The 21,946-nt window shown below is 38.7% G+C and overlaps 3 protein-coding genes across 15 annotated transcripts; 2 read left to right on the top strand and 1 right to left on the bottom strand.

Moving 5' to 3' along the window:
- Positions 1-889: 889 nt before the first annotated feature.
- Positions 890-8,929, bottom strand: LOC126912832 (snRNA-activating protein complex subunit 3). Of its 3 annotated transcripts, none has more exons than XM_050707006.1 (8): positions 8,856-8,929; positions 5,630-5,772; positions 4,964-5,447; positions 4,524-4,755; positions 4,027-4,158; positions 3,401-3,556; positions 2,777-2,962; positions 890-2,530 (listed from the first exon to the last, which is right to left on the bottom strand). In XM_050707006.1, the coding sequence occupies exons 2-8, from the start codon at positions 5,751-5,753 to the stop codon at positions 2,216-2,218; spliced, it is 1,629 nt and encodes a 542-aa protein (XP_050562963.1). In that variant the 5' UTR covers positions 5,754-5,772; positions 8,856-8,929; the 3' UTR covers positions 890-2,215. The 3 variants fall into 3 exon arrangements, with proteins under 3 accessions (XP_050562963.1, XP_050562958.1, XP_050562955.1); XM_050707001.1 differs by lacking the exon at positions 8,856-8,929 and adding an exon at positions 6,200-6,307; XM_050706998.1 differs by lacking the exon at positions 8,856-8,929 and adding an exon at positions 6,076-6,284.
- LOC118274058 (immediate early response 3-interacting protein 1) lies at positions 6,609-7,460 on the top strand. Its single transcript, XM_035591413.2, has 3 exons — positions 6,609-6,795; positions 6,881-6,982; positions 7,062-7,460. Exons 1-3 carry the CDS (start codon positions 6,708-6,710, stop codon positions 7,115-7,117), a joined length of 246 nt encoding a protein of 81 aa, XP_035447306.1. The 5' UTR covers positions 6,609-6,707; the 3' UTR covers positions 7,118-7,460.
- Positions 8,930-9,304: 375 nt separating the features above from the next.
- LOC118273929 (zinc finger RNA-binding protein) lies at positions 9,305-20,734 on the top strand. Of its 11 annotated transcripts, none has more exons than XM_035591148.2 (20): positions 9,305-9,473; positions 9,663-9,802; positions 10,951-11,129; positions 11,938-12,106; positions 13,162-13,255; positions 13,453-13,579; positions 13,813-14,068; positions 14,764-15,080; positions 15,326-15,445; positions 15,840-15,935; positions 16,008-16,196; positions 16,319-16,398; positions 16,508-16,709; positions 16,779-16,902; positions 17,721-17,815; positions 18,214-18,309; positions 18,424-18,576; positions 18,664-18,759; positions 18,848-18,956; positions 19,291-20,734. In XM_035591148.2, exons 1-20 carry the CDS (start codon positions 9,421-9,423, stop codon positions 19,353-19,355), a joined length of 2,760 nt encoding a protein of 919 aa, XP_035447041.1. In that variant the 5' UTR covers positions 9,305-9,420; the 3' UTR covers positions 19,356-20,734. The 11 variants fall into 11 exon arrangements, 10 of the variants coding, with proteins under 10 accessions (XP_035447041.1, XP_035447047.1, XP_035447040.1 ...); XM_035591154.2 differs by having other exon boundaries at positions 10,948-11,129; positions 13,456-13,579; XM_035591147.2 differs by having other exon boundaries at positions 10,948-11,129.
- Positions 20,735-21,946: the final 1,212 nt, after the last annotated feature.

Below are 21,946 nucleotides of genomic sequence, written 5' to 3'. Positions count from 1 at the left end.
CATTCCTACTCCTGCACTTCGAGCTGGAGGCCCGGTAAACCTACTAGGTAGTCCGCAGCTCCGAAGTCAAGTATCTCTATGACCAGTTCTAGTTTAGTACTATATTTAACTCTAACTGTTTAGAGTACCTAATGTTCATCAGAAGTGAATGGTTATGCAAGTACTACTTATTCCTTCTCAGGGGTGCTCAAGCTCAACCTTATTTTTTGGTATAGCAAATTGTTCTAAAAGTTACTAGGTATATATAGACAGGTAGGTGAGTCGCACATTGCATAATCTTCTATGCCCAACCAAATAACATACAAACATTCTTACAGCAGTATATATTTATTCCGTGAGTTCCACAAATAACACGACGGTGTGGGAACATGCTATCTTGATTGAGCCAATCAGCTGCTGATCTCAGATAAATGTATCAATCACTCCAAACACGCAAAGGATGGGAGGCTGACCTCATCGCGTATGTACAATACATACTGTTGCATACTTCTACCTACATAACACTAGCTATTCCCGTTGCTATGTTCACGAAAGATTTCCCATTAGTATTTTTCTCACATTTCAAAGTTTTAGTGGGTATGTGTTCAGCCGTTTCCGACTTTTAAGCAGACTATTGAATCTAATCACAATTGATTCGAAGTTACTTCCTAATATTGCCCTTATGTTTTTCGCTAGTAGCTCTTGAAACATTTTCCCGATGACAGTAAAGAAAATTAAGCCTAAAGAAAAGTAAATATTCTTATAATGTAAGGACACCTTACCTCGTGTCCTATTGACTAAAGGAATTGTCAGATGCTTAGGTTACCTATTACAAATCATCCCTGTGTTCCTTCTTATATACATAAGTTAGGAGATTCCAGTAGGTATGCATTAGACAAATAAAAAAAACAAATCATGACTTAAAAAGTTTATTTCAGTTTGGCAACAAAAATGTGTATAGAATCCTGTCTATACCATACAATATTTTAGTATATACGATATGTAATGTACAAATAGTGTTATCGCCCTTTTCTGTTTAAAAACATATTTTACAGGTTTGAGATTCAAAATTTCCCAACAACTTGCAAAGTGTTATGCAATATACACACATGGATACATTTTGGTTATATTTTTAAAATATGTTCGGTAGTAAATTATTAATTTACCAATTTATCAGTGTTTGAAAAACAATCTTCTTCAATGTCATTTCAGTTCGTAAGTTTTCCGTGGAACACGGGGGCGCACATGACATATGAGTTGATGGCGGAATAAGTAAAATACTATTTTATATTTTATATAAAAAATATTAAAACAAATGGAAAGATATACTTGTGAATAGAGTTTACTAATAACAAAGATATTAGTTACCTCTGAACAATATAAGATTTTCAGAGAAACATTGTGTTTACTTTATATCTCATATATTTTTAACAAATTGGGGCATCTTAGTATTTTCTCCTCCTCTCCTATATACAAATAAAAATAATATCACCCAATATTTTCTACCAGTCTCATTTCCAATTAACTAATTACACTTATCTTGGGAAATTACACCTAAGTTTAAGTAGTTTTAAAATATTACAATAATATACACTAGCTATGCCTGCAACTCCGTCCGTGTCATCAAGTGGCCTTTTTAGCGTAGGTCTTGATCCGATCCTTTTATAGTAAACTTTTGTAGTGTGAGAATATTTCAAATAGCTCTAGTAGTTTCCGAGCCTCAATGCAAACAAATAAACAAACGATTCTATTCGCGACGTCCTGCATAAACGGACTAGACGCGAAGGCGATCCGGTGCTGTATTGTCGTGTGACGTGGCCTACGGCTTCAACGTAGGTTACTTGGCTTGATATTTTCGCGCGAGCTGGCCGCGGTGTCGCCACGTTTGTGATTATAACAACGGAAACAGAATCAAAACGAAACGATTGACATGCACGTAGTATATAGCCGCCGCGTCACACCGCATCGCGTTGAATTCGCGTGTGACCGCACCGCTTTGCGTTCGCTCCTAGATCGCTCACGCAAGACGTCGCGTTATTGTAGTCCATACTAAATTACAGTAGACTAGATGTATGTATACTGATAGTTCTTCTCTTATTGTCAACTTCTCATTATCACATTTATTTATTCATCACATACATTTGGTGGACCAGCAAGTCACCAACACAGTTGTGATGTACCTCATAGGCTTTATTACTAAGGAATAAGAAACATATTACATTGTCAGCCATCTTCTTCAAGGCTTAAGAACATTCAAAGCATTTCCTCTATAAGAATAAGCTTTGAAATCACCGATCTTTTTACCGTCTTTGTAAAGGTACTGTTTGAAACAGGTCTCGCAGAAGAAGGCTGGATCGAAGGGCACCCGACTACACCCCACCACGATCCATTTAGCTGAGAATTCTGCGCAAGTAGTGCAGTATACGGTTTGGTTCTGCGCAATGGCCGTTGAACAGGGGTAGTTGGAAAGACGCAGTGGATCCGTTGGGTTCAGTAACCGTACTTCTGAGAATAAAAATACGTGTTCGCAGTTCCCTTGGTGGACGTACACCTGGAAAGAGTGAAGAGAAACAGATTTAAAATAGAAAAGTTATAGATTACTTGTGTGCGCGAATTTAGACCTTCCTGTTTTGAAATAAGGTTCAAATTACATTACAAAATGAGTAGAAATTATATTACAGTCAAATCTACAACCGATAAGTTAAATTTTGAGAAGAAATCGTTAGTGTAAGCAATTTTAGACTATTGACATCATGAAATAGGGTTCAAATTGCCTTTCCTTCAAACATTATCTCACCTCCGGATACCCCAACTTCAGTACAAGATCTTCCAATTTAACTTGACACATGTCTTTCTTGGGGAAGTTGCCGAGGTCCTTCTTAATGGCCCACTCTCGTATAGGCTCGCTGTAGTCCACGCACCCTTCCCGCGTGTCCACGTAGAACACGTTGTTTATGAACAGGAAGCCTGATGGGAACAGCTCCTGGAATTTAAGATGACCAGTTATATGCCATTTAGCGCAGTCTACAAGGAGAGTAAAAAACTTTTAAATTAAAACGGGCAAAACAAGCAGAGCATGGTTTATCGTCCACAAAAGTCCGTAATAACTGACATAACTGTTTTTAACTTTGGTGTTTCGTTGGACTTGCAGGATAATCTTTGGTGGTTCGACAACTCGATGAATCTGCTATAAAACTTATACATATGTAATACTATTTTTTGCCAGCGGCTTCGCATTCCCATGGAAAAAAATCCTATCATCTAAGTCAGCTCATACCTTCTGTATACCAAATTTCACGAATATCCATTCAGTAGTTTCAGCGTGATTGACGGACAAACGTCCAAACAAACAACCAAACTTGCCCATTCATAATATTAGCTTGACGCTTCAACAGTTTTTAACGACATAATACCAAAATACCTTGGCCTTAGCACTGGGCAGTATGTCGGGGTTGTTGGAGACATCGACCCTCATGTCGAAGTCGTTGTGGCAGACGAACCGGTCGCGCAGCTCCGACAGCCTGTGTCGCCCCGTCAGTATTATGTCGTAGCAGAACACTGAGTGGCGGGTGCGGGTCTGCGGAGGTATTTGTTTTAAAATTAATATTACAAACAATATGGTGGAATAATTTTATTATAGATGATATTGAGACATACATAATTAATTAAAAATCACGGTTTACTCGTAAATTCGTGGAACTCTACTAGTTTAGAGTCAAAAAGAGACTCGCAGTAGGCTGTGCGACGTCACCGCGTCTGCGCACGCTGCTCATCACGAAGAGTCTGGACCTCGAAACTAGTAGAACTTTTCTCCATTAATTTACGTGAGTAAACCGTGATTTTTAGTTAATTTAATATGTTTCATGATTGTAGACAGACAGACTGATAGGATATACCAGGGATAATTATTGTTGTGACTATTTCTGACTAGATATTTGATTTTCCGGTGATGTTCAGAGTATTAGAGCGACTATCTCAGTCATCAAATCACAACAATCGAATATAGGGTCAGGCAAACTATCATATTAAGACTATAACTATACTTACGAATCTTTCTTTAACCATGCTATAAGTATAAGGCCTGTAGACCCTAACTCGGTACAGAACGTCTTTACCGGGCTCAAGGTCAACATCAGGTACCTCTACTGCAGGCTTAGCTGTGGGCAGATTGTGATACATCTGTAACACAAGCAAGCAAACATAGGCTATAGTGTCCGCATATAATCAGGGAACCCGTAAATTATCCCACCCACTCGCATGAAGCGCTTTGCTTCAAGCTTCCTTGTGCGAACTGCTAGGGAGTGGAACTCCTTGCCAGAGTCTGTATTTCCTGATGAGTATAACCTGGGTGTCTTCAAAGCCTGAGTGAATAGGTTGCTTATGGGCAGACGTGCTCCATCGTAGGCCGCATCATCACTTACCATCAGGCGAGGTAGCGGCCAAACGTCAGCCCATTTAACATAAAAAAAAAATTTGATGCTACCAATACTAGTATAAAAAGGAGCCTTATAAATAGTAACACTTGAGCATTGCAATAATCTCACCTCCTGTGTAAAAGGCAGGTTCCGTACTCCTCTGTATTTAAGTTTCTTCGTGAACAATCCCTTTTTATCCTTCTCTATACGTTGTTTATTCTTCTTCAGTATACAGAGATCTGGGTCCTCAATTACCTCCGGAGGCTCATCCAGGTTGTGTTTTATATTCCCGCTCACAACACCCATTACCGGGACATTTGTTCCCATCACTATCTCTCTTCCTGTTTTTAAATGATTCGGACTGAAAAATAGAATATTTTTATATGAATAACTTAAGGAATAAGAAATACAGGACAACAAATTTTAAACTGGGCTAGGCTGCCAATGCGCTTTTGGTACCTTTGGTCTTGCAAGTAGGTATGTGAAGGTAAATTTGATGACTTACTATCAGGTAATCTATCTGTTTGTATGCCTCTATACAAAAAATTACTCCTTGTAAAAAGAATTACCTGCAGTAATCTTCTAACTCTTGAAACTCATCATCAGTGAGGCCACTTCCGACAAATTCTTTAATTTTATTTGAAAAGAAGTCCTTCATATTTTTGTCTTGTGGCTTACCATGTACGGGGAGGTATTGAAATACTTTTGGCAGGTTCTTAGTGATGATAGGTAATGTGACTAATGGACATTTAGCATCATATAGTTGAGGGCCAGTGTCCTCTGCAAACAGCTGAACACTTTCCTTTTGAGGTATTAAAGATACTTCAGAAACAGTTGAGGATCCTGGGACTGGGTCCACTTCTAGAGCTTTTGTTTTCTCTTGCTGCCCACTCTCTACCTCATCCAACCTTCTGACAGTAAGTTCTGCAATAGATGCATTTGGTGTATCTATGGACATTTCATCTGGTCCAGGTACTTTAACTATTACTTCATCTGGCTCTATTTCTACCAATTCAATGATAATCTCTTTGGTCTCATCTCCTGCGTGACTGTCTGGAAATATGTTATGAAAAATTAGAAACAGAAATGGAGTGTCTGTTTGTAATTTTATAGTCTACATGTTATGTGGTACTATTCAAAAATTAGGTACAAAGTCTGTTAATAAATACAACAACCTAGTAACTCTAAGTACTGTACAACTATTACCAGTGATATAAAAAATAACCAAATTATACCATTTTCACTAGAAGAGTCCAGTACAATTTCTTCTAGTCTAATATTTTTGGCATCAATATCCATTTTGTCATTGTATTCTATGACCATAATCTTCTGTTTATCATCATTATTTGTTTCAGACATGTTTTATTTCAGGCACCACCTGCAAAATATTTTGTATAGTAAATCTTTATGCGCTAACTCTGTTCAGCGAGTTATCCTGAAGATTACATGAAATGGTAACGACGCTCTGAATTCCACAACGGACTGTCGGTAGTTACCGGCAATCCGAATCCAGATTTCAGTTCGCGAGAAGGCTAGCAAGTTTTAATTGTTAAAATCCCATGCTTTTGTATCATTGACTGGTCGGTTTAAGTACTGTATCCAGGACATAGTAAACTTATCCACTATCCAATAATATTTGAAATTACATGAAGAATAAAAATATGTAAATACAAATACAAACCTCAAGGTAAGCAAGTGTTATATTTCTTCATCAATAAACAAACTCAACCAAAGCAGATATGTACGGATATCTTTGAATTTAACTATCGACAAAGGTGTAGTTCAGTAAGCATACATCACTTTACCTTATTTAGGTAATTGTTATGTTTTTACTCATTCTATGAACTCCACAACAGTGAGCAACAGCAGCTGAATACTGATAACGATAAATAAATGACAATGATAACAAAGCAAAGACAATCCACAGAGATTGACATAAATGACAGTCATTTGACATTGACTTGACTTAGGTTTCTATGGCCTTTGTTTCTCGTACTCTTTTTCATTGATATTTTTCTTCCTTAATACTGATATTTTTCTCGATTAAGTAATCACTTAAAATCTTTTTCTAGATTTCTGGCAATGTATATTGATGTCTTTTCATATAAGAAAATCAATAGCCATCTTAATTTATTTCTGAAACTATTTAGGTATCGCACCGTGAACCGGAGTGTACTGCTGATGTCAAAAATGCTTACTCGTCATTTTACTGTCATTGTCAAAATTGTCAAATCGTATTGTGTGTACTAAAACTGTCACAACAAATACCGACGATTTTCTTTTAATAATTTTATCAAAACACAATTTTTTACTATGCTTACATTATGGAATTTGTTCGAAGCATCCCTGCTTTGCTTGAATGCAGTTTGTGTGTTACACGAAGAAAGATTTATGCAGAAAAGTGAGTAACTAAGTAAGTCTAACCTAATGTCGCAATGAATGCCTATTGAAATTATGTATTAAATGTTTTTACTTTCGTTCCTTAGTGGGATGGGGATCCAACAATCCAAACCAAGGATTTGAAGACCAGTCCACAGTGAAGTTCCAAATTTTAAACTTGGTTAGATCTATCAGAACAGTCACAAGGAGTAAGTTCTACTTCTTTCATTATTGTTTGAATTAATTATTAACTACCGTATAATAAATTCTTCATTAATTATTTTTCAGTTCCACTAATCATATTGAATATACTCACAATAATTTTTAAGTTATTATTGGGATAGAAGAAGGAGACAACACTAATTTTAGACTCTCAAGAAGAAAAATCCTACATCAGCAAAATGCAATAAGACAGAGAAGACTGCTAAAAGATATCTTCATCCAGAATAAGCCTTTGCTGAAGATGTTAAACCTCCTTTGTATAAGTGGAACCATAATGTAATAAAGTACTCATTTGCATTTTCTGTGTTAACTTCTCATAATTATTTTATATACTTACTAAGTATTTATAGTATTTGTGATCTATATTTTATGTCTTAATGAGTGAACAACTTGTATATCTACTACAACTACCATTTTCCATTTTGTAACATAAACAGTAAATAAATACAATTGTTTAAGTGACTACATGCAAATGTTTTTACCCATTTGTGGATTACTTACCCTTAAAAAATTGTTACAATGATAAGTATGTTCTGCACAGTGCTTGAAGACTTAAAACTTTGAGAATTTAAAAAAAGTCCTAGAGAAGTTAAAAAAATCTGCAGCTTGTATAGATTATTCATTTATTGTATGTTTAAGTTTAAGTATGTTTATAAATGGACAACATAGGAGAAAGTCTGGGGTAAAGTTTGGGTAAAATCCCATTAGTGAATGTGAAAAAATATTCATTAGACCTCAAAATTAAGGCTTGTGCATTACATTTTTTTTTAACATGAAACTTTGCAACCCACTAGGATTTTCTCTTGTGTAGTGGGCATTTATAGAAATATACAATTTCACATACACATGACACCGTTGGCAGCTTTGATGTGTCAAACTTCACTTCGATGCAACAAGTCATTCTTTTTAGTTGAGGGTGAAATTGTTAAGATCTTAACAAAAAGGCTTAGGCGAGCGGGTGAGGATTTCGTTTTTATTTTTTTAATCTTTGCTTATTGTTTGGATGTTTATGTTAATACTACATGAAGAATATATTGTCTAAGTGGAACTAAAGTTATTTTGTCGCCATATGTTTCCGAAGTGGGAGAAGGTGGCCACTAATGGAGACAAAATTATGAATTTCTCCATCTTTGGCCACACGGCTGGCCAAAACTTTTGTACGTAAACGCCCCACTTCTAGTCATTTATCGTAATTTATTTATTATTTTTCCTTGGCTTTACATATCAACAAACACATATTTTTCATTTTCAGAGATGCAATAAATTGCCTTCACACAAAGGGAGGTCAGTTTACTTTGCAGCTTTTACCAACGTTATATAAATGTTGATCTCTTTATTTGTAAGTTAAATTCAAGTGAAGTAATAATATTTCGTATTTTCCAGACTAAATGAAAACCATTGTTTCTAAAATGTCAAATTTAATTAATAAATTTTGATTACTTTTATTGTATTTTTGATGGCCAGAACTGGCACACGACCGTGGCCAGAAATGGCACGAATCTGGCCAAAAATGGCACAAACTCCCTTTTTTTTTTCTTTTTTATACAGTTATTTTTTTACTGGACGTTCTTTAAAAAAAGGATTTTCTTAGGCAAGATTAATACATGTTAAATGACTTTTTACAAGAAATATGTTCGTGATAACAAAAACTATAAGTTAAGAAAGCCTCAAAGTCGACAAAATTCTTAAAGTGGCCACAACCGGGTCACTCACGATATAGGCGTTTAAATGTTGGCTACAACCCCAAACTTAATTTTGATGATTTACGTTATTTACACAGACAATAATATTATTTGGTATTCTGAAGAGCAATAAATAAATAATTTATTTATTCATTAAAAATAGTAAAATAAACGATACCTGGTGTTCCGTACAATTAAAATTTTAAAAGGATCTCTCTGCATATATATATTTTTCTTACGGGGATTCTTCCATGTGTTTTTAACGTCTTCTACGTTCTAAAAACACATGATGAATACGAATAGATTTATTTATATTGTTTTTCTTTATTTTGAACGTTTCGTCCAAATTTCATTTATACTGAACGCTACTTAGATTTCTGATCGGAATCTATGATGAGGATGGCCAATCGATAGCCTTTTAACCATAATTCTTGGTAATTTAAAAATATTTCACAAATAAAAACCACGTAAAACCTAGTATTATGTAAACGATATGCCTTGAAAGTTATTATTTTTTTAAGATCTACAAGAAGAAATAAAATGCTTATTAAATGAAGTAATTTATTTATGCTTTTCTATGATTGAATGATAAAAATAGAATGATGGAAGGTAATTTTATTTTCTGCCTAGCAACACTGACGGGTTAATTTGATCGCGGTCGCGGCCATATTTGTCAAAGACAAACAAAACGCCGGTCTTTTCCACTCTGAAGCGTCTGTTGTTTCGACGCGGATAATTGGTAAATGATGGCAGCAAATAATTATTTTGGGTTTACTCATGGAGGAACCCAATACGGGTAAGTTCAATTGTGTTTTAGTTAAAAAAAATGAAATAAACCTAATGAATGTACTATGAGAGATTTGTGATGGATGTGCCTTGTGCTCATGTTTGTCTTAATCAAAATGGCGTCCAAATTGTATTGATCGTGAGAATTTCAGAGTGAAATGTGATTTTTAAGTGTAAAGTGAGCGTGATATTATTTTAGCGCGGCAACGGCTAGTGCGGCTTACGGCGGGCAGACTGGATATGCCGTAGCTCCAGCTGCAACTGCCGCTACTTACGGCACCCAGCGCGCCGCCGCCACAGGATACGACACTGCATACCAGGCAGCAGCGGCCACGCAAGGTACGTAAAGACTTTGAAATTGCTTATAGACGTTGTTAAACACTATTGTTTACACCTGTAAAAAAGATTCGCTTTAGATATCTCCATAACGACTATCCGTAAAATCGATAACACTACGACATGATTTGCCTAATTGAGTTATTGTAAAATGGCTATTCAGCAATGTATTGAAGGTGATAAAAAGTGGCTACTTACGTATTGTTAACAAACTGCTTCCTGTCAGTGACCTGTGCTGGTGATTCACTGGTTAGCCAGATAACTGTACCTCTCTTTGGTTGGCTGACTCAGCTCAATAGAAATAAAAACTATCATCACATCTCATTCCATGAGCTACATTATGTGTATCACATTACAGTGCTCTTTTTGCAATAAATGTGATTTGATATGTTCTATAATTACTGTTAATATTTATTGATCCTGTCATTGATTAATTACTGTTATTTGTTTTTATTAACATTATTTACTACAAGGGAAATTTATACTGGCAAAACTACATGTCTAAAACTAAAGCTCTAAGTATTTATCTTACTGCTTTTAATCAATTTACGTTTGGAACCATAACTGGTCTAATAACCTTGAATTGGATTGTCAAAAATTAACCCGCTGATATGATCTGTCTCTTTGAAACAAATAAACAAAACACTCAGCTTAAAAGTTAATTTTATGGTAATAGTTAAATCAGATCCTTGATCAGCCGGAGTACTGATCTAAGTAAGACACTATTTATTTAAAAAAAATCAAGTCCTTAATCTGCTGGAATACTGATCTAAGTAAAACAGTATTTATTTTTAATTATCTCTTAAATATAGCAGTAAATAAAAATGAAATTCACACAACCTCTTTCTATACTACTAGAATATTAGGTACCGAAAAAAATAGTCCCTTTCACATTAAAATTTTCAACAAATCGGGATTGGAATGATTGGGCCTCAAATATAATTTGCAAGATTTTATGTAGGATTCTTCGCATATGATTTATTGCTATTAATATTTACACTGAAAATGAATATTCCTGATGTTTGACAATCTAGAATCCAATTGTTTAGTGCAGAGTTGCTAATATTTGACCTACTTACACAAGTGAATGTGATGTGTAATATCACTTCATGACACTAGTACTGCTATAACAGGTGTGATTTTACCAGCAGCGGCTCACGCCCACGCGCACGCAGCGGCAGCGGCGGCCTCGGCCTACGACGCCAGCAAGTCGGCCTACTACCAGCAAGCTGCTGCAGCGTATCCTGCCGCGGCGCCGCCTCAACCCCAGCCTACATACGACGCCGCTGCCGCCAAACCAGCATATTCCACTCCAGCTACTTACGCCCAGGTAAGTCATGTCCAAACAGTGACAAAATAATGTGTTCAAAGTTTTAGCAAAACTTATGAAAGCATTAGAAATGCTGTCTCAATCAATACTTCCTTCCTAATTAGATAGATTTATTCTAAAATCTTTGATAATATAATTTTTGTCTTCACAGTATCAGAATAAGCTTTATAGTTACTTTGAAGTGCCAATTTCTCCATTATTTACTATGAAGTGCCAATTTCTTCATTATTTACTCTCATTTAGCAATTTTCGTAATAAAATGTTTTTATTTCTATCAACCTATCAAACAATTTATTCAGAGCATTAACCTAGCCTTCAAAGTTTTATTTATATTGGATACTTGCCAGTTTCTATGAAATCTAAAAAAATATCTAAGATAATATCCGTTTTTCTCAAAAGTGTATCTGTTAATATTTCAGAATATGCTAGAAATCTAGATAATTTATGTAATGGTTTTCTTTGAATTACAAGGATTTTTTGACCAACCAACCATACTAATCTTGATCAGACTGAAATATTGTATTTTGTTAGATAAGTACTAAGATCTAATCAATGAGTTTATAATATCCTCATCTCAGGTTATTTTAGATTCTTCCCATTCCAAATGTTTTGTTTCTTTCCATTCCAAATATTTTGTTTCTATCCCCCTAAGATGAATAATGATAGGTAGAGTTAGTTTAGTTCAGGTACAAAATGCTTTTTCCGTATATTGACTGATATCATTATGTGTATGTGACGAGTATTCTCATAGTAAGCCTATGAGAGTGCTGGATGGCACATGTGTGAGGATGGTGTAATGTGTGTAAAGTGTACTTCCATGTACGCGCAGGGCGGGGCGCGCGCGGGCGGCGGCGGCGCCAAGGCGGCCTACGGCGGCGTGTACACCGCCACCACCGCCGCCACCTCGTACCCCACGCAGGCCTACACCGCCACGCCCGCGCAGCCCGCCAAACGTCAGTATATACACGTCAACATAGGTACCGTACTCTTTGTACTACGCGACACCGAGGGACTGCGGTTTTATTGCACGCCCGTTACATAACAGATCATTACCAGATGTATAGGAAAAGGGGACTCACACTCCGCCTTCTCTTTAACATGCAAACCGCAATCTCTCGCTGTTGTGTACTGTACTTGTTTGTTTATCTTAACCACGGAACAGTGTGCAAATGGAATGTAAATGCATACAAGTCAGAATATTTGTTTTAAATACCCTAGTTCCTAGTTATTTTTATTTATATTTTAGCTAATTTTTGGAGCATGTTTGCTTCTCCATTCCATTTGAATATCACTGAACTCTGCCTTACAGTAAGAAAAAGACAAACTATAAAGCTATTTTCATCATCATTCACTGTAATATCTAGAGCACTGCCACATATAATCATGTATAAAATATTTTAACTCAAGTTAATTATTTTCTAGTGAATTTAGCATTAGCTTGTCTTCGTCTATTTGTCCTAAAGCCAATTAGTAATTTGTTGCAAAAGGTTTTACATTTAAACTTTATCTATATGACTTGATCATTACTGATGACTATTATTAACTTTCTAGTTTGGGAATAGTGATTCATAACAGCACTGAAACTTTGGTTTGATCTATTAACAATTCTATATAGTTTGTGTTAATTAATTGGCTTGTAGGCAGAAGGCATTGGCAAATATTGCCTTATGTTTTAGATAGGCAACAGTAAATGTTTTATTATTTCCCTATTTACTTCTATTTTAAAACTAATTAATCACTATTTTATACTAGACTAATTTTCTGCACCCTTAATGCACTTTCATACTGTTGCTTATTGATGACATACCTATCTAATATTTTTTGATAAAAATGGTGTACAGGTTTAAAATTTTTACTCGTATTTTTACTTATTTTCTGAAATCATTTAGCAACTGTTGAATCTTTCTGTTTTCAACATAATATTCTTAGTAGTAGGGTGTAGTTACATAAGTGATGTTAATTTTGTTGTCATTATAATGAAAATGAAATGTTATCTTAGTTCAGCATCTCATACATTTGTAACGTTACGCAGAGCCAACCAACAGAGGCAATACAGCGTATGACACAGCTCTCTACAACGCAGCCACCATGTATGTGGCACAACAAAACAAGACTGGTGGAGGAACGTGAGTACACACGTCTTTATAACTAGAACCTTAAGGACTGTTAAGAAGTTTGTTTAGTACCTTAAAATTTACATGTAATGTTTATTTATTAAAAGTTTACCTATTTCTGAGAATTAAAAAGTAATCATCAAGAGTTTAATGCACAATGACTTGTTCAGTAGTGATTTATAATACTGATACATTTTTTTTGTTTTAAGTAGTGGATGGAAAAACTACAACAAGACTGGCGTCGGCGCTGGTCAGGCTAGACGTCCCAAGCCTCCACCTAAGGCACAGCAACTGCATTACTGCGATGTTTGTCGCATCTCCTGCGCTGGACCACAGGTTAGTCTAAAGTTGAGTGGAGAAAGGATAATCTTACTATTTTGTCATTGTCCCGCCGACGGTTCCATCATAATATGGGCTGAGGTTGTACCTCGAGATATGGTGGATGTTAATGGTTTTCTGGAAACTTTTTGAAGTCTGGCTTTAACTCTCATTGGCCCTATAAACTCCTTTCACTTCTGTGATGGTGCTAGTGGTCCAATGAGTGGTAGTAACGGTGTGATGTCGTGCAGACGTACAAGGAGCACCTGGAGGGCCAGAAGCACAAGAAGAAGGAGGCGGCGGTGAAGCTGGCGGCGGCGGGCGCGGCGTGCGCGGCGGGGCGCGCGGCGGGCGGCGCGCTGCGCTGCGAGCTGTGCGACGTCACGTGCACGGGCGCCGACGCCTACGCGGCGCACGTGCGCGGCATCAAGCACCAGAAGGTCGTCAAGCTGCACACCATGCTCGGCAAGCCCATCCCCTCCACCGAGCCCACCAAGCTCTCGCAAGGTAACTACCACTGTACCCATGTGCATGTCCTATACCAACTTGCTGTAATATTGTTACATTTTTATATAAACTATTGATTAAATAAACCATTTTCCAAAGGAAGAAATTAAAATTAATATTAAATTTTGACTTATTAATACAATTAATACAATTGAATTAAAACCGTAATAATAAGTTCTTATTTTATGACATATAATTAATTGTAATAAATAAATGTGTATGTTGCATATAAGTAGATGGAATGCTGTATATGAATACTTTGTGTAATGGTGTCAACTATCACTCTGTGGTATTAGTGTCCCAGCTGCTGTAGAAACTTGTGTGAATGTCATTTGCCTACCAGATATGTTCTCCAAGTACTGGAGAACATATTTGCTGATGCCCGCATACATGCTGACCCGCATCGCCACAACGCCATATCTGTATAAAAGCGCGCGTCTAGTTGGCAGATAGTATTGCAACAGTCAAATTTTCTCAACGTTACCGATTTCGGCACCCAGTACAGATATGTGGAGTGTGAAATATGGGCCTTTTTTAATGTACAAATTCTTAAAAATATTGAGTTAAACAATAGTCACAAAACACACTTTGGTAAATCATAATAAATGTAGAAAAGGCCCAAAAATATCTTTGCAAAACAACGCATACTTGGCTAGCAAGTAACAAGAGAAAATTTGACTTTTCCGATCTATCAGCCAAAAAGACGGTGGCGGGGACGCCGAAGATAGCATTCGTAGCGTCCGGCGGTCTCAGTACTGTCGCGGGCACTTCAACCAAACAACCAATACCTGCCCAAGGGGACAAAGACAAAGACGGGGACGACAAGGACGACGATGCCGACGCAGAGCCAGAGGTGCAACCTGTCGGACAGGACTACATCGAGGAGATACGCGGAGACGACGGCAAGGCACTCAGCTTCAACTGCAAGCTCTGCGACTGCAAGTTCAACGATCCCAACGCCAAGGAGATGCACATGAAGGGCCGTCGCCACAGGCTGCAGTATAAGAAAAAGGTAAACTCAATAACATATTATGGAACACAACATACATGCTTGTCTTTATCAGGTTCAGTGATTACTTAGTAAAAGGTTTGAGATGTGCGTGAGCCTGGCCGATCGTTTCGATTGCCAAGAGATCCGCGCGTCGTATGATTAAAACTGCGAATGAGAACCCATCAACATCTTGTACTGCATATTGAAGTAATAGATAGTTCTCGTTGAATGAAGGTACAGAGTTACAGTGCGGTGTTATGATGCAGGTACAACCGGACCTGGAGGTGAAGGTGAAGCCGTCGATGCACCAGCGCAAGTTGGCGGAGGCCAAGGCACAACGCATGATGGTCCGCGACGAAATGTGGGCGCGGCGACGTATGCACGATGTATGTATACTCAGCTTAGTACTCGATATTTATACCCTGGCTTGAGCATGTCTATTATTACGATATTTAATGCCGAATGGTAGTAGAAGGGGGTGTGGTAGTATGTAACACCAACTTTTAAATTTTTTACCAACTTAAAAAAGGAGGTTCTCAGTTTGACCTGTGTGAATGTATGTGTGTGATTATCTCACGTTTAGATGAACCGATTTAGATGTGAATTTCCGCATAGTATTTTTTAGACTTAGGAAAAGGTTTTAGGGATAATATCTGGTTTAAAAATTGTTTAGACAGTAAAGAAAATTAAAGGTGGTTCCCTTCGTTTAAGAAAGTTGTTATTGTTGTATATTTCAGTGTAAATTGATACTAATTAATTGAATCAATGTTTGTTTGATAGGGCATGGAGGAAGAAGACCGTATGTACTGGGAGGGCGGCATGGAGCCATGGTGGGGACGCGGACCTGTACCGCCCCCCATGCACCACCACCACCATGTAAGTAGCCACTGACGGTGACGAGCTACAGCTGTGTAAGTCGACAGTGGAGTGTAATGAGTCCATGTGCAGGGTATGGGCATGCCGTACGGCGGCGTGGGGCGTCGGCCCGAGACGTCGGACGACCGCCACGTGCTGGGCAAGCACGCCGACATCTACCCGCCCGACGCGCAGCTGCAGGACATACAGCGCGCCGTCTCACACACTGAGAAGGCACTCAAGTCGCTCTCCGACGCACTCGCCGAACAGGCCAAGCCTAAGGTACCATTCTGTCTACATTTTTTTCTTAACTATGAAAAGAAAAAAGTAAATCTTACATGTGAAGTGCATTGTTTATTCTATTAAAATGTTTTGATTCTAATTATTAATATCTTTTTTATTAGGTTGCTGGTAAACCTACTAAACCTGAAGATCAAAAAATTGAAAAACCAGAAGGAAAAGAAGATGGTCGAGACAATCAGTTGTGAGTAAAAATCTTTTATTATATCGTCTATTGTTATCGTATTGTGACGTATCGTAGTTCGACTAGTGATGGACATTTGTCATGGAGTAATGTACCCGCGTGGTTGCAGGTTCTCGTTCGCGTGCGAGGGCGAGGCGGGCCCGGGCGGGCGCGCGCTGAAGGGCGTGATGCGCGTGGGGCTGCTGGCCAAGGGGCTGCTGCTGCGCGGCGACCGCGCCGTGCGCCTGGTGGTGCTGTGCCACGACCGACCCACCGTCACGCTGCTCAAGCGGGTCGCCACCGACCTGCCCGCGCACCTGCACAAGGTCAAGGTGCGTACACCCACCTCCACTGTACTCCTGTATATACCATCCTGTGACTACAACAGTACGGTCCCCCAGGGCGGCGCGGAGGAGCCGCGCTACAAGGTGGAGCTGCAGGCGGCGGAGGGCGCGGTTGTGGTGTCGGACGGGGCGGTGTCGGTGCTGGTGAGCCTGACGTCGGCCGTGATGCGCGAGCCCGCGGGTGAGTGTCCCGGAGGTACTCTACGATCTTCGACGCCGCCAATTTCACACACACACCTCTGTATTCTCACTTCTGATCGCTCCTGGCTTTTTAAGTGTTTTAGACAAAACTTAGCGTGCTGACAATAGGCGAACGAGTGGAATTGGTTGTCGAAATCGTCAATTTTAACTCCACCAATCGGAGGACCAGCTCAGAACAAACTATCTAGATTACGGTATATCATATATTTTATATTCTTGTATATGTATTTTACTAAGTATTTTTGTGTACATCTCTGAAGTATGACGAAAAAAAAAAAGATAATTTGTTCAAAGTTTACGCCCGGCGCGAGTCGTGCCGGGCACTGTGTTGAATGCTTATTTTTAGGTGTGAGTAGGTAAGATGCAGCGAGAAGAAAAGGATTTTTGATCATCTATTTCGATATATCACGTGCGTCGACTCCGCACTGGTATATCACTCACTGAAACGGAGCAAACATTTCCTTTATATCTATCACTATATATTTATTATTTTCTTTATTTACGATTCTTTATCATATCCGATTTAGGAATAATTGCATTTGGAAGCTTTTCATAATAGAAATAAATAATCTGACACGAACCTTGCATAGACACTCCATGATAATGTACTGAGTAATGTTGGCAAGTCCCGCTTGTATCCTCGGACCCCGCGCTGCCCGGCCGGGTCTGCATGCGGCGGAGTAGCGCGGGGTCTGGCTCGCTCGGGGTCGGGTGCAGGGTCAGGTCCCTTGTACTGATGTTTGCCCCGGTTTCGTCGATGTGTTGATGGTCAAACACCCTTTGTGTTGTTGTCGCTAGACGGTGGCGACATAAAGCGAGACGACAAGGATGTGCTACCGCGGCAGAAGTGTTTGGACGCGTTGGCCGCCCTTCGGCACGCCAAGTGGTTCCAGGTACATCGCCTAACTTATACGTGTGCGCACTCCACTCACTTACTAACTACTACTTGCCCTATGGAAGCTACCGAAGACTCCGACTGTCTGTTACTTATTCCCGAGTCATTGTTGAGTCGAGCTTTATATTATTTTTTACATTTTAATGCGGGAGTGCGCACGTATTTTTAGTCACATGTTTATTAACTTCAATCATAAAGTAGTGAAAGTTTTGTTTAACGTAGATTCAATCTAAACTCCCATGAACATGTGGCTACAGCTTGTTATGTGCCCAAACTGCGTTTCCTGGCACTCTGTAGCCATAAATGGGAGGAGTCATGTTAAGTGGAAACGCAGTTTCTTGAGTTAGTCGCATTTAGTGGCTCCGTCGAGCGTCCGTAACGGTTCCTTATGTCCAGGCCAGGGCCGCCACGCTGCAGTCCTGTGTCATCATCATCCGCGTCATGCGCGACCTCTGCCGCCGCATTCCCAACTGGACTCCGCTCAACCCCTACGTGAGTACATACACACTTTGATTCTACGATAGACACCTTTGTAAACTATTAACATGTAGCTTAAGAAACAAGTGCGTGTATGTAGCAAGGAGATTGAACATATGATATCTGCAGGCGATGGAGTTGTTGGTGTCGGGCGTGATGCAGTCTGCGGGCGCGGCGCTGTCGCCGGGCGAGGCGCTGCGCCGCGTCATGGAGGCTGTGGCCGGTGGACTACTGCTGGACCACGGGCCCGGACTACGGGACCCGTGCGAGAAGGAACTCAACGTACGTACATCACACACGGCGTTTGGCGCTTCCCCGATTCTCTATCTCTCGAAGACATAGGCTGATTTATTGTTTTCTACATTTCAGGATGCTTTGGGTAACTTGCCACCCCAGAAACGTGAGGATCTGACTGCTTCGGCCCAACAATTCCTTAGACAAATTGCCTTCAGGCAGATACACAAGGTAAAACCGTGATTACTAATCTGTATTTTGAATGGCCAATAAATTGAAATTCCATGTACCAAAGTTAAACGTGAAATTGTGTGTTTAGGTGCTAGACATGGAGCCACTGCCTAAGCTAAAGCACGCGACGGGAGCCTGGAAATTCCCGCGCAAACGCAGGCGCTCCAATACTGACACAGAACCTGACACGCCCAACGGTAATTACTTTTTTAAACTGTTACTTAAATTAACTTGCGATAACTCTTCACACTCATCCCTTTTTATCCAAAATAGGGTTTAAATCATAACACTACCTTCCTATCAAATTAAAGCCTTTTTGTAACTTTGGAAATGATGAAACTTGATGACGAGTCGTAAAGCGTTCGAAATCCGTTGTGCTAGCGACGGCGTTGAGTTATTCAATGCCCCGCAATGTTCTTCGAAATTCGATCGCTTGCTGACGACATGGCACTCTGATCCTAATATTAGTCTTAAACAATTCATTTGATAAGATGAACTGCAATTTATATTTAAAAATATTTATGTTTTTAGGTGAAGGTAAGGTTGTCAAGACAGAAGAGAAGATGGACGCATCGGAGAATCCCGCCAAGAAGTAACGGATAAGAGCACCTGGAGCCGTACGAGCACTGCTGCGTGTCGGTCTCTGGCCTGGCCACTACGCGAGCTGACATACTAACTATTCTGGACACGAGTGCGGCTTCACACACCTCGGAACTTCATAAGGAGGATCAATATCCATTAATTGTACATTAGTTAAACACAAAATCTATCCGATATTTTGTATTATGTGTATGGGTTACACAAAGTTTATTTTTTGGTCACCAACACGTGGTCATGATCTGTCCAAAATATTTTAGTACACATAAATAAAATGCCGCGGTTTACAGTAGTGTTAAATATTAGTTAGGTTTAGATTATTCTAATGATGTAGGTAGTGTTAGCGTATGCGAAGAGACAGGGATAGTCGGATTGACGATATACTGATCGCTGTGAAGGAATTGTCGTGTAAATGATTGGATTTATAGAATAAATGGATCATCTTCGGACTAGCAATTCTCAAGGATTAAGATAATTTGTGACATATGGATGTGTATAAAGTTTTGTCTTCCAAAATGTTGACGAAGCTCACATGACCTCGTTGATCGCCAGTCCGCAGGTAGTCTGGAGAGAGTAGGGTTTCAGTATTTGACTTTATTCATATTTAGTTCCTTACCTGTCTGGCCACGCTAGAAACAGGTATGTTCACCTGCAAGATGCAGTTTAATTTTATTATACGATTAACCTATTTTTATTAGTTTCATAAGGTGTATATTTTTCGTGTATGTATTTGAAAACGTTGTCTTAAATGACGGCAATATGTAAAAGTATACATAGTATTGTATCCAAAAATTGGCATCAAGTTTGTGCTTTAGTCATGTCTTCATCGGAATCGAAAATAATGTTGAGTAATGTGGCAGTAGTAGTGTTATCTAGTACCAAAAGGTACTTTGTTTTACTAGAATGTCATGTAGAAAAAATTGTTCTTCTGGTGTAGGCAATAAGAACAGTTGTATTGTAAGCTAATGCATCTGGCATCTGACAGATGTAGTCATCACAAGTGATTTTTACATTTTGTAAACATTATTGAAGTTGCAATAATTGACGCCTTATTTGTGTATAGTCTACATTACAAGACCTTCCATGTTAATGTTTCTTTATAGTAATGTTACACGAATTAATGTTTTTTGCAAGGCACGAACATTTTATAATATTCAAATTGATGTCTAAAACTCATCGCACCATATATAAAAATAAAAATTCGGTGTGATGTACCTAATATATTATTACTTATTTATAAAAATAGGGTTAAATGTTGTGACCCTTTAAAAACTAGATAGATTTAACAAATAATCCATTTCGGACTAGATTCTGTGAAAATGTTTTTTTAAACTACTTTGGGAGATTAAATGTCAATAAAGATAATGACGAAAGTTAATTTTGGTTTCATTTATAATAACTTCTAAGGTTTTTGATCAGTAATTTCACCTGTAAACATTCAGATTTACAATGCATACATTTTTTGGTGACACTAGTATTTTTGTGCTCTGTGCATATTTTTTTGTAAAACTACTGTCATGTTCCTTTTGGTGGGCGGAATGTTCAATTGTAAGTCTTTTTTATAAGGATATACTCGGTTCCAACACCATACTACAAATTAATAGCTCGATAGATGGTGTTGGGATCGAGTTAAATCGCGATATGGTTTCGTTACCGGCAAAACATTAGGGTACTAGGTTTGACAGCAATAAATTTGTCTCGCTCTGAGGTACGTCGTTTCATTCGAGTATCCCTGGCTTCAAAGCACCTTGTACTGATATTGTACACTTCTAAGGTTACAATACGAAATTAGTGGCTTGAAATTAGTTTTATAATCCTATTTTGACGGTGCCGAGCGTTCCGCGCACACCTCAAAGAGCCACAGATGGCATCCACTAAGTAGGGCTGATGCCCGACCCCGCTATGTAGCGGGTTTACTAGGGCTGCTGTTCGAAGAATGCAGGAGCAGGAGTGCGAACGGAGTGGTTTTTAGTCAGTAAGTGTAATACTCCTCCCATCACCCCCGACGAAAGAGATAATTGGATGATTCCCCCCCTCTCTAAAAAAACAATAGTGTGCATTGTAATGCTCTTTGTATTCAGCAACTGAACGCAAATAGCTTAAAAAGTGCACATTATTTCTTAAATTCAGCACAAAAAATATTTTTCAACGAAATTTTCGATCAATTTCTTTGCCCCTTACAGAATTTTCTCTATAGTTAGAGCCCTGGCCTGCCAGACATAACTTAGGTATTTTCTGAAAGGTAAAACGTGTGATACTGAGTAGCTTTTATATGTACTTTGAACGCCTGCATACCTGCTAAGTTAGATAGACGGCCGATTTACAGGTATCAGGTGAGAAAGGTAAGTAAATAAATTGGACTAACTTAATTCTGATGGCTGATGTATGTATAGATGAAGTTCTAGTTGGTCCTAGTACACCGGAACAAATATGGTGTACTGTGTACTTTTGGTGCAACTGATTAGTTGAACCTACCTTACTAAAAAACTAATACTATCCATGGCTTCTGTTCACACAAACAAAGTGGATGGAAGGGTGTATCCACGTCTTGCCTTAATTAATTTGAGCTTTTAAGCCATATCTTGTTGAA

The sequence above is a fragment of the Spodoptera frugiperda genome, chromosome 3, assembly GCF_023101765.2.
Source record: "Spodoptera frugiperda isolate SF20-4 chromosome 3, AGI-APGP_CSIRO_Sfru_2.0, whole genome shotgun sequence".
NCBI lineage: Eukaryota > Metazoa > Arthropoda > Insecta > Lepidoptera > Noctuidae > Spodoptera > Spodoptera frugiperda.
The sequence above is the reverse complement of the archived record's forward strand: the minus strand, read 5'-3'. Positions and strand labels throughout refer to the sequence as shown.

What these genes read in the sequence shown, in the direction of transcription:
- LOC126912832 (XM_050707006.1), bottom strand. Translation starts at nt 5,753, where the DNA reads ATGTCTGAAACAAATAATGATGATAAACAGAAGATTATGGTCATAGAA. An exon ending in ACCTGCCTTTTACACAGGAG is followed by an intron (nt 4,159 to 4,523) that starts GTGAGATTATTG and finishes CTTGTGTTACAG; the next exon opens with ATGTATCACAATCTGCCCAC. An exon ending in TGAAGTTGGGGTATCCGGAG is followed by an intron (nt 2,531 to 2,776) that starts GTGAGATAATGT and finishes CACTCTTTCCAG; the next exon opens with GTGTACGTCCACCAAGGGAA.
- LOC118274058 (XM_035591413.2), top strand. Translation starts at nt 6,708, where the DNA reads ATGCTTACATTATGGAATTTGTTCGAAGCATCCCTGCTTTGCTTGAAT. An exon ending in AGAAAGATTTATGCAGAAAA is followed by an intron (nt 6,796 to 6,880) that starts GTGAGTAACTAA and finishes TTCGTTCCTTAG; the next exon opens with TGGGATGGGGATCCAACAAT. An exon ending in TATCAGAACAGTCACAAGGA is followed by an intron (nt 6,983 to 7,061) that starts GTAAGTTCTACT and finishes ATTATTTTTCAG; the next exon opens with TTCCACTAATCATATTGAAT.
- LOC118273929 (XM_035591145.2), top strand. Translation starts at nt 9,421, where the DNA reads ATGATGGCAGCAAATAATTATTTTGGGTTTACTCATGGAGGAACCCAA. An exon ending in GATGGTCGAGACAATCAGTT is followed by an intron (nt 16,399 to 16,507) that starts GTGAGTAAAAAT and finishes GCGTGGTTGCAG; the next exon opens with GTTCTCGTTCGCGTGCGAGG. An exon ending in CGCACCTGCACAAGGTCAAG is followed by an intron (nt 16,710 to 16,778) that starts GTGCGTACACCC and finishes ACGGTCCCCCAG; the next exon opens with GGCGGCGCGGAGGAGCCGCG.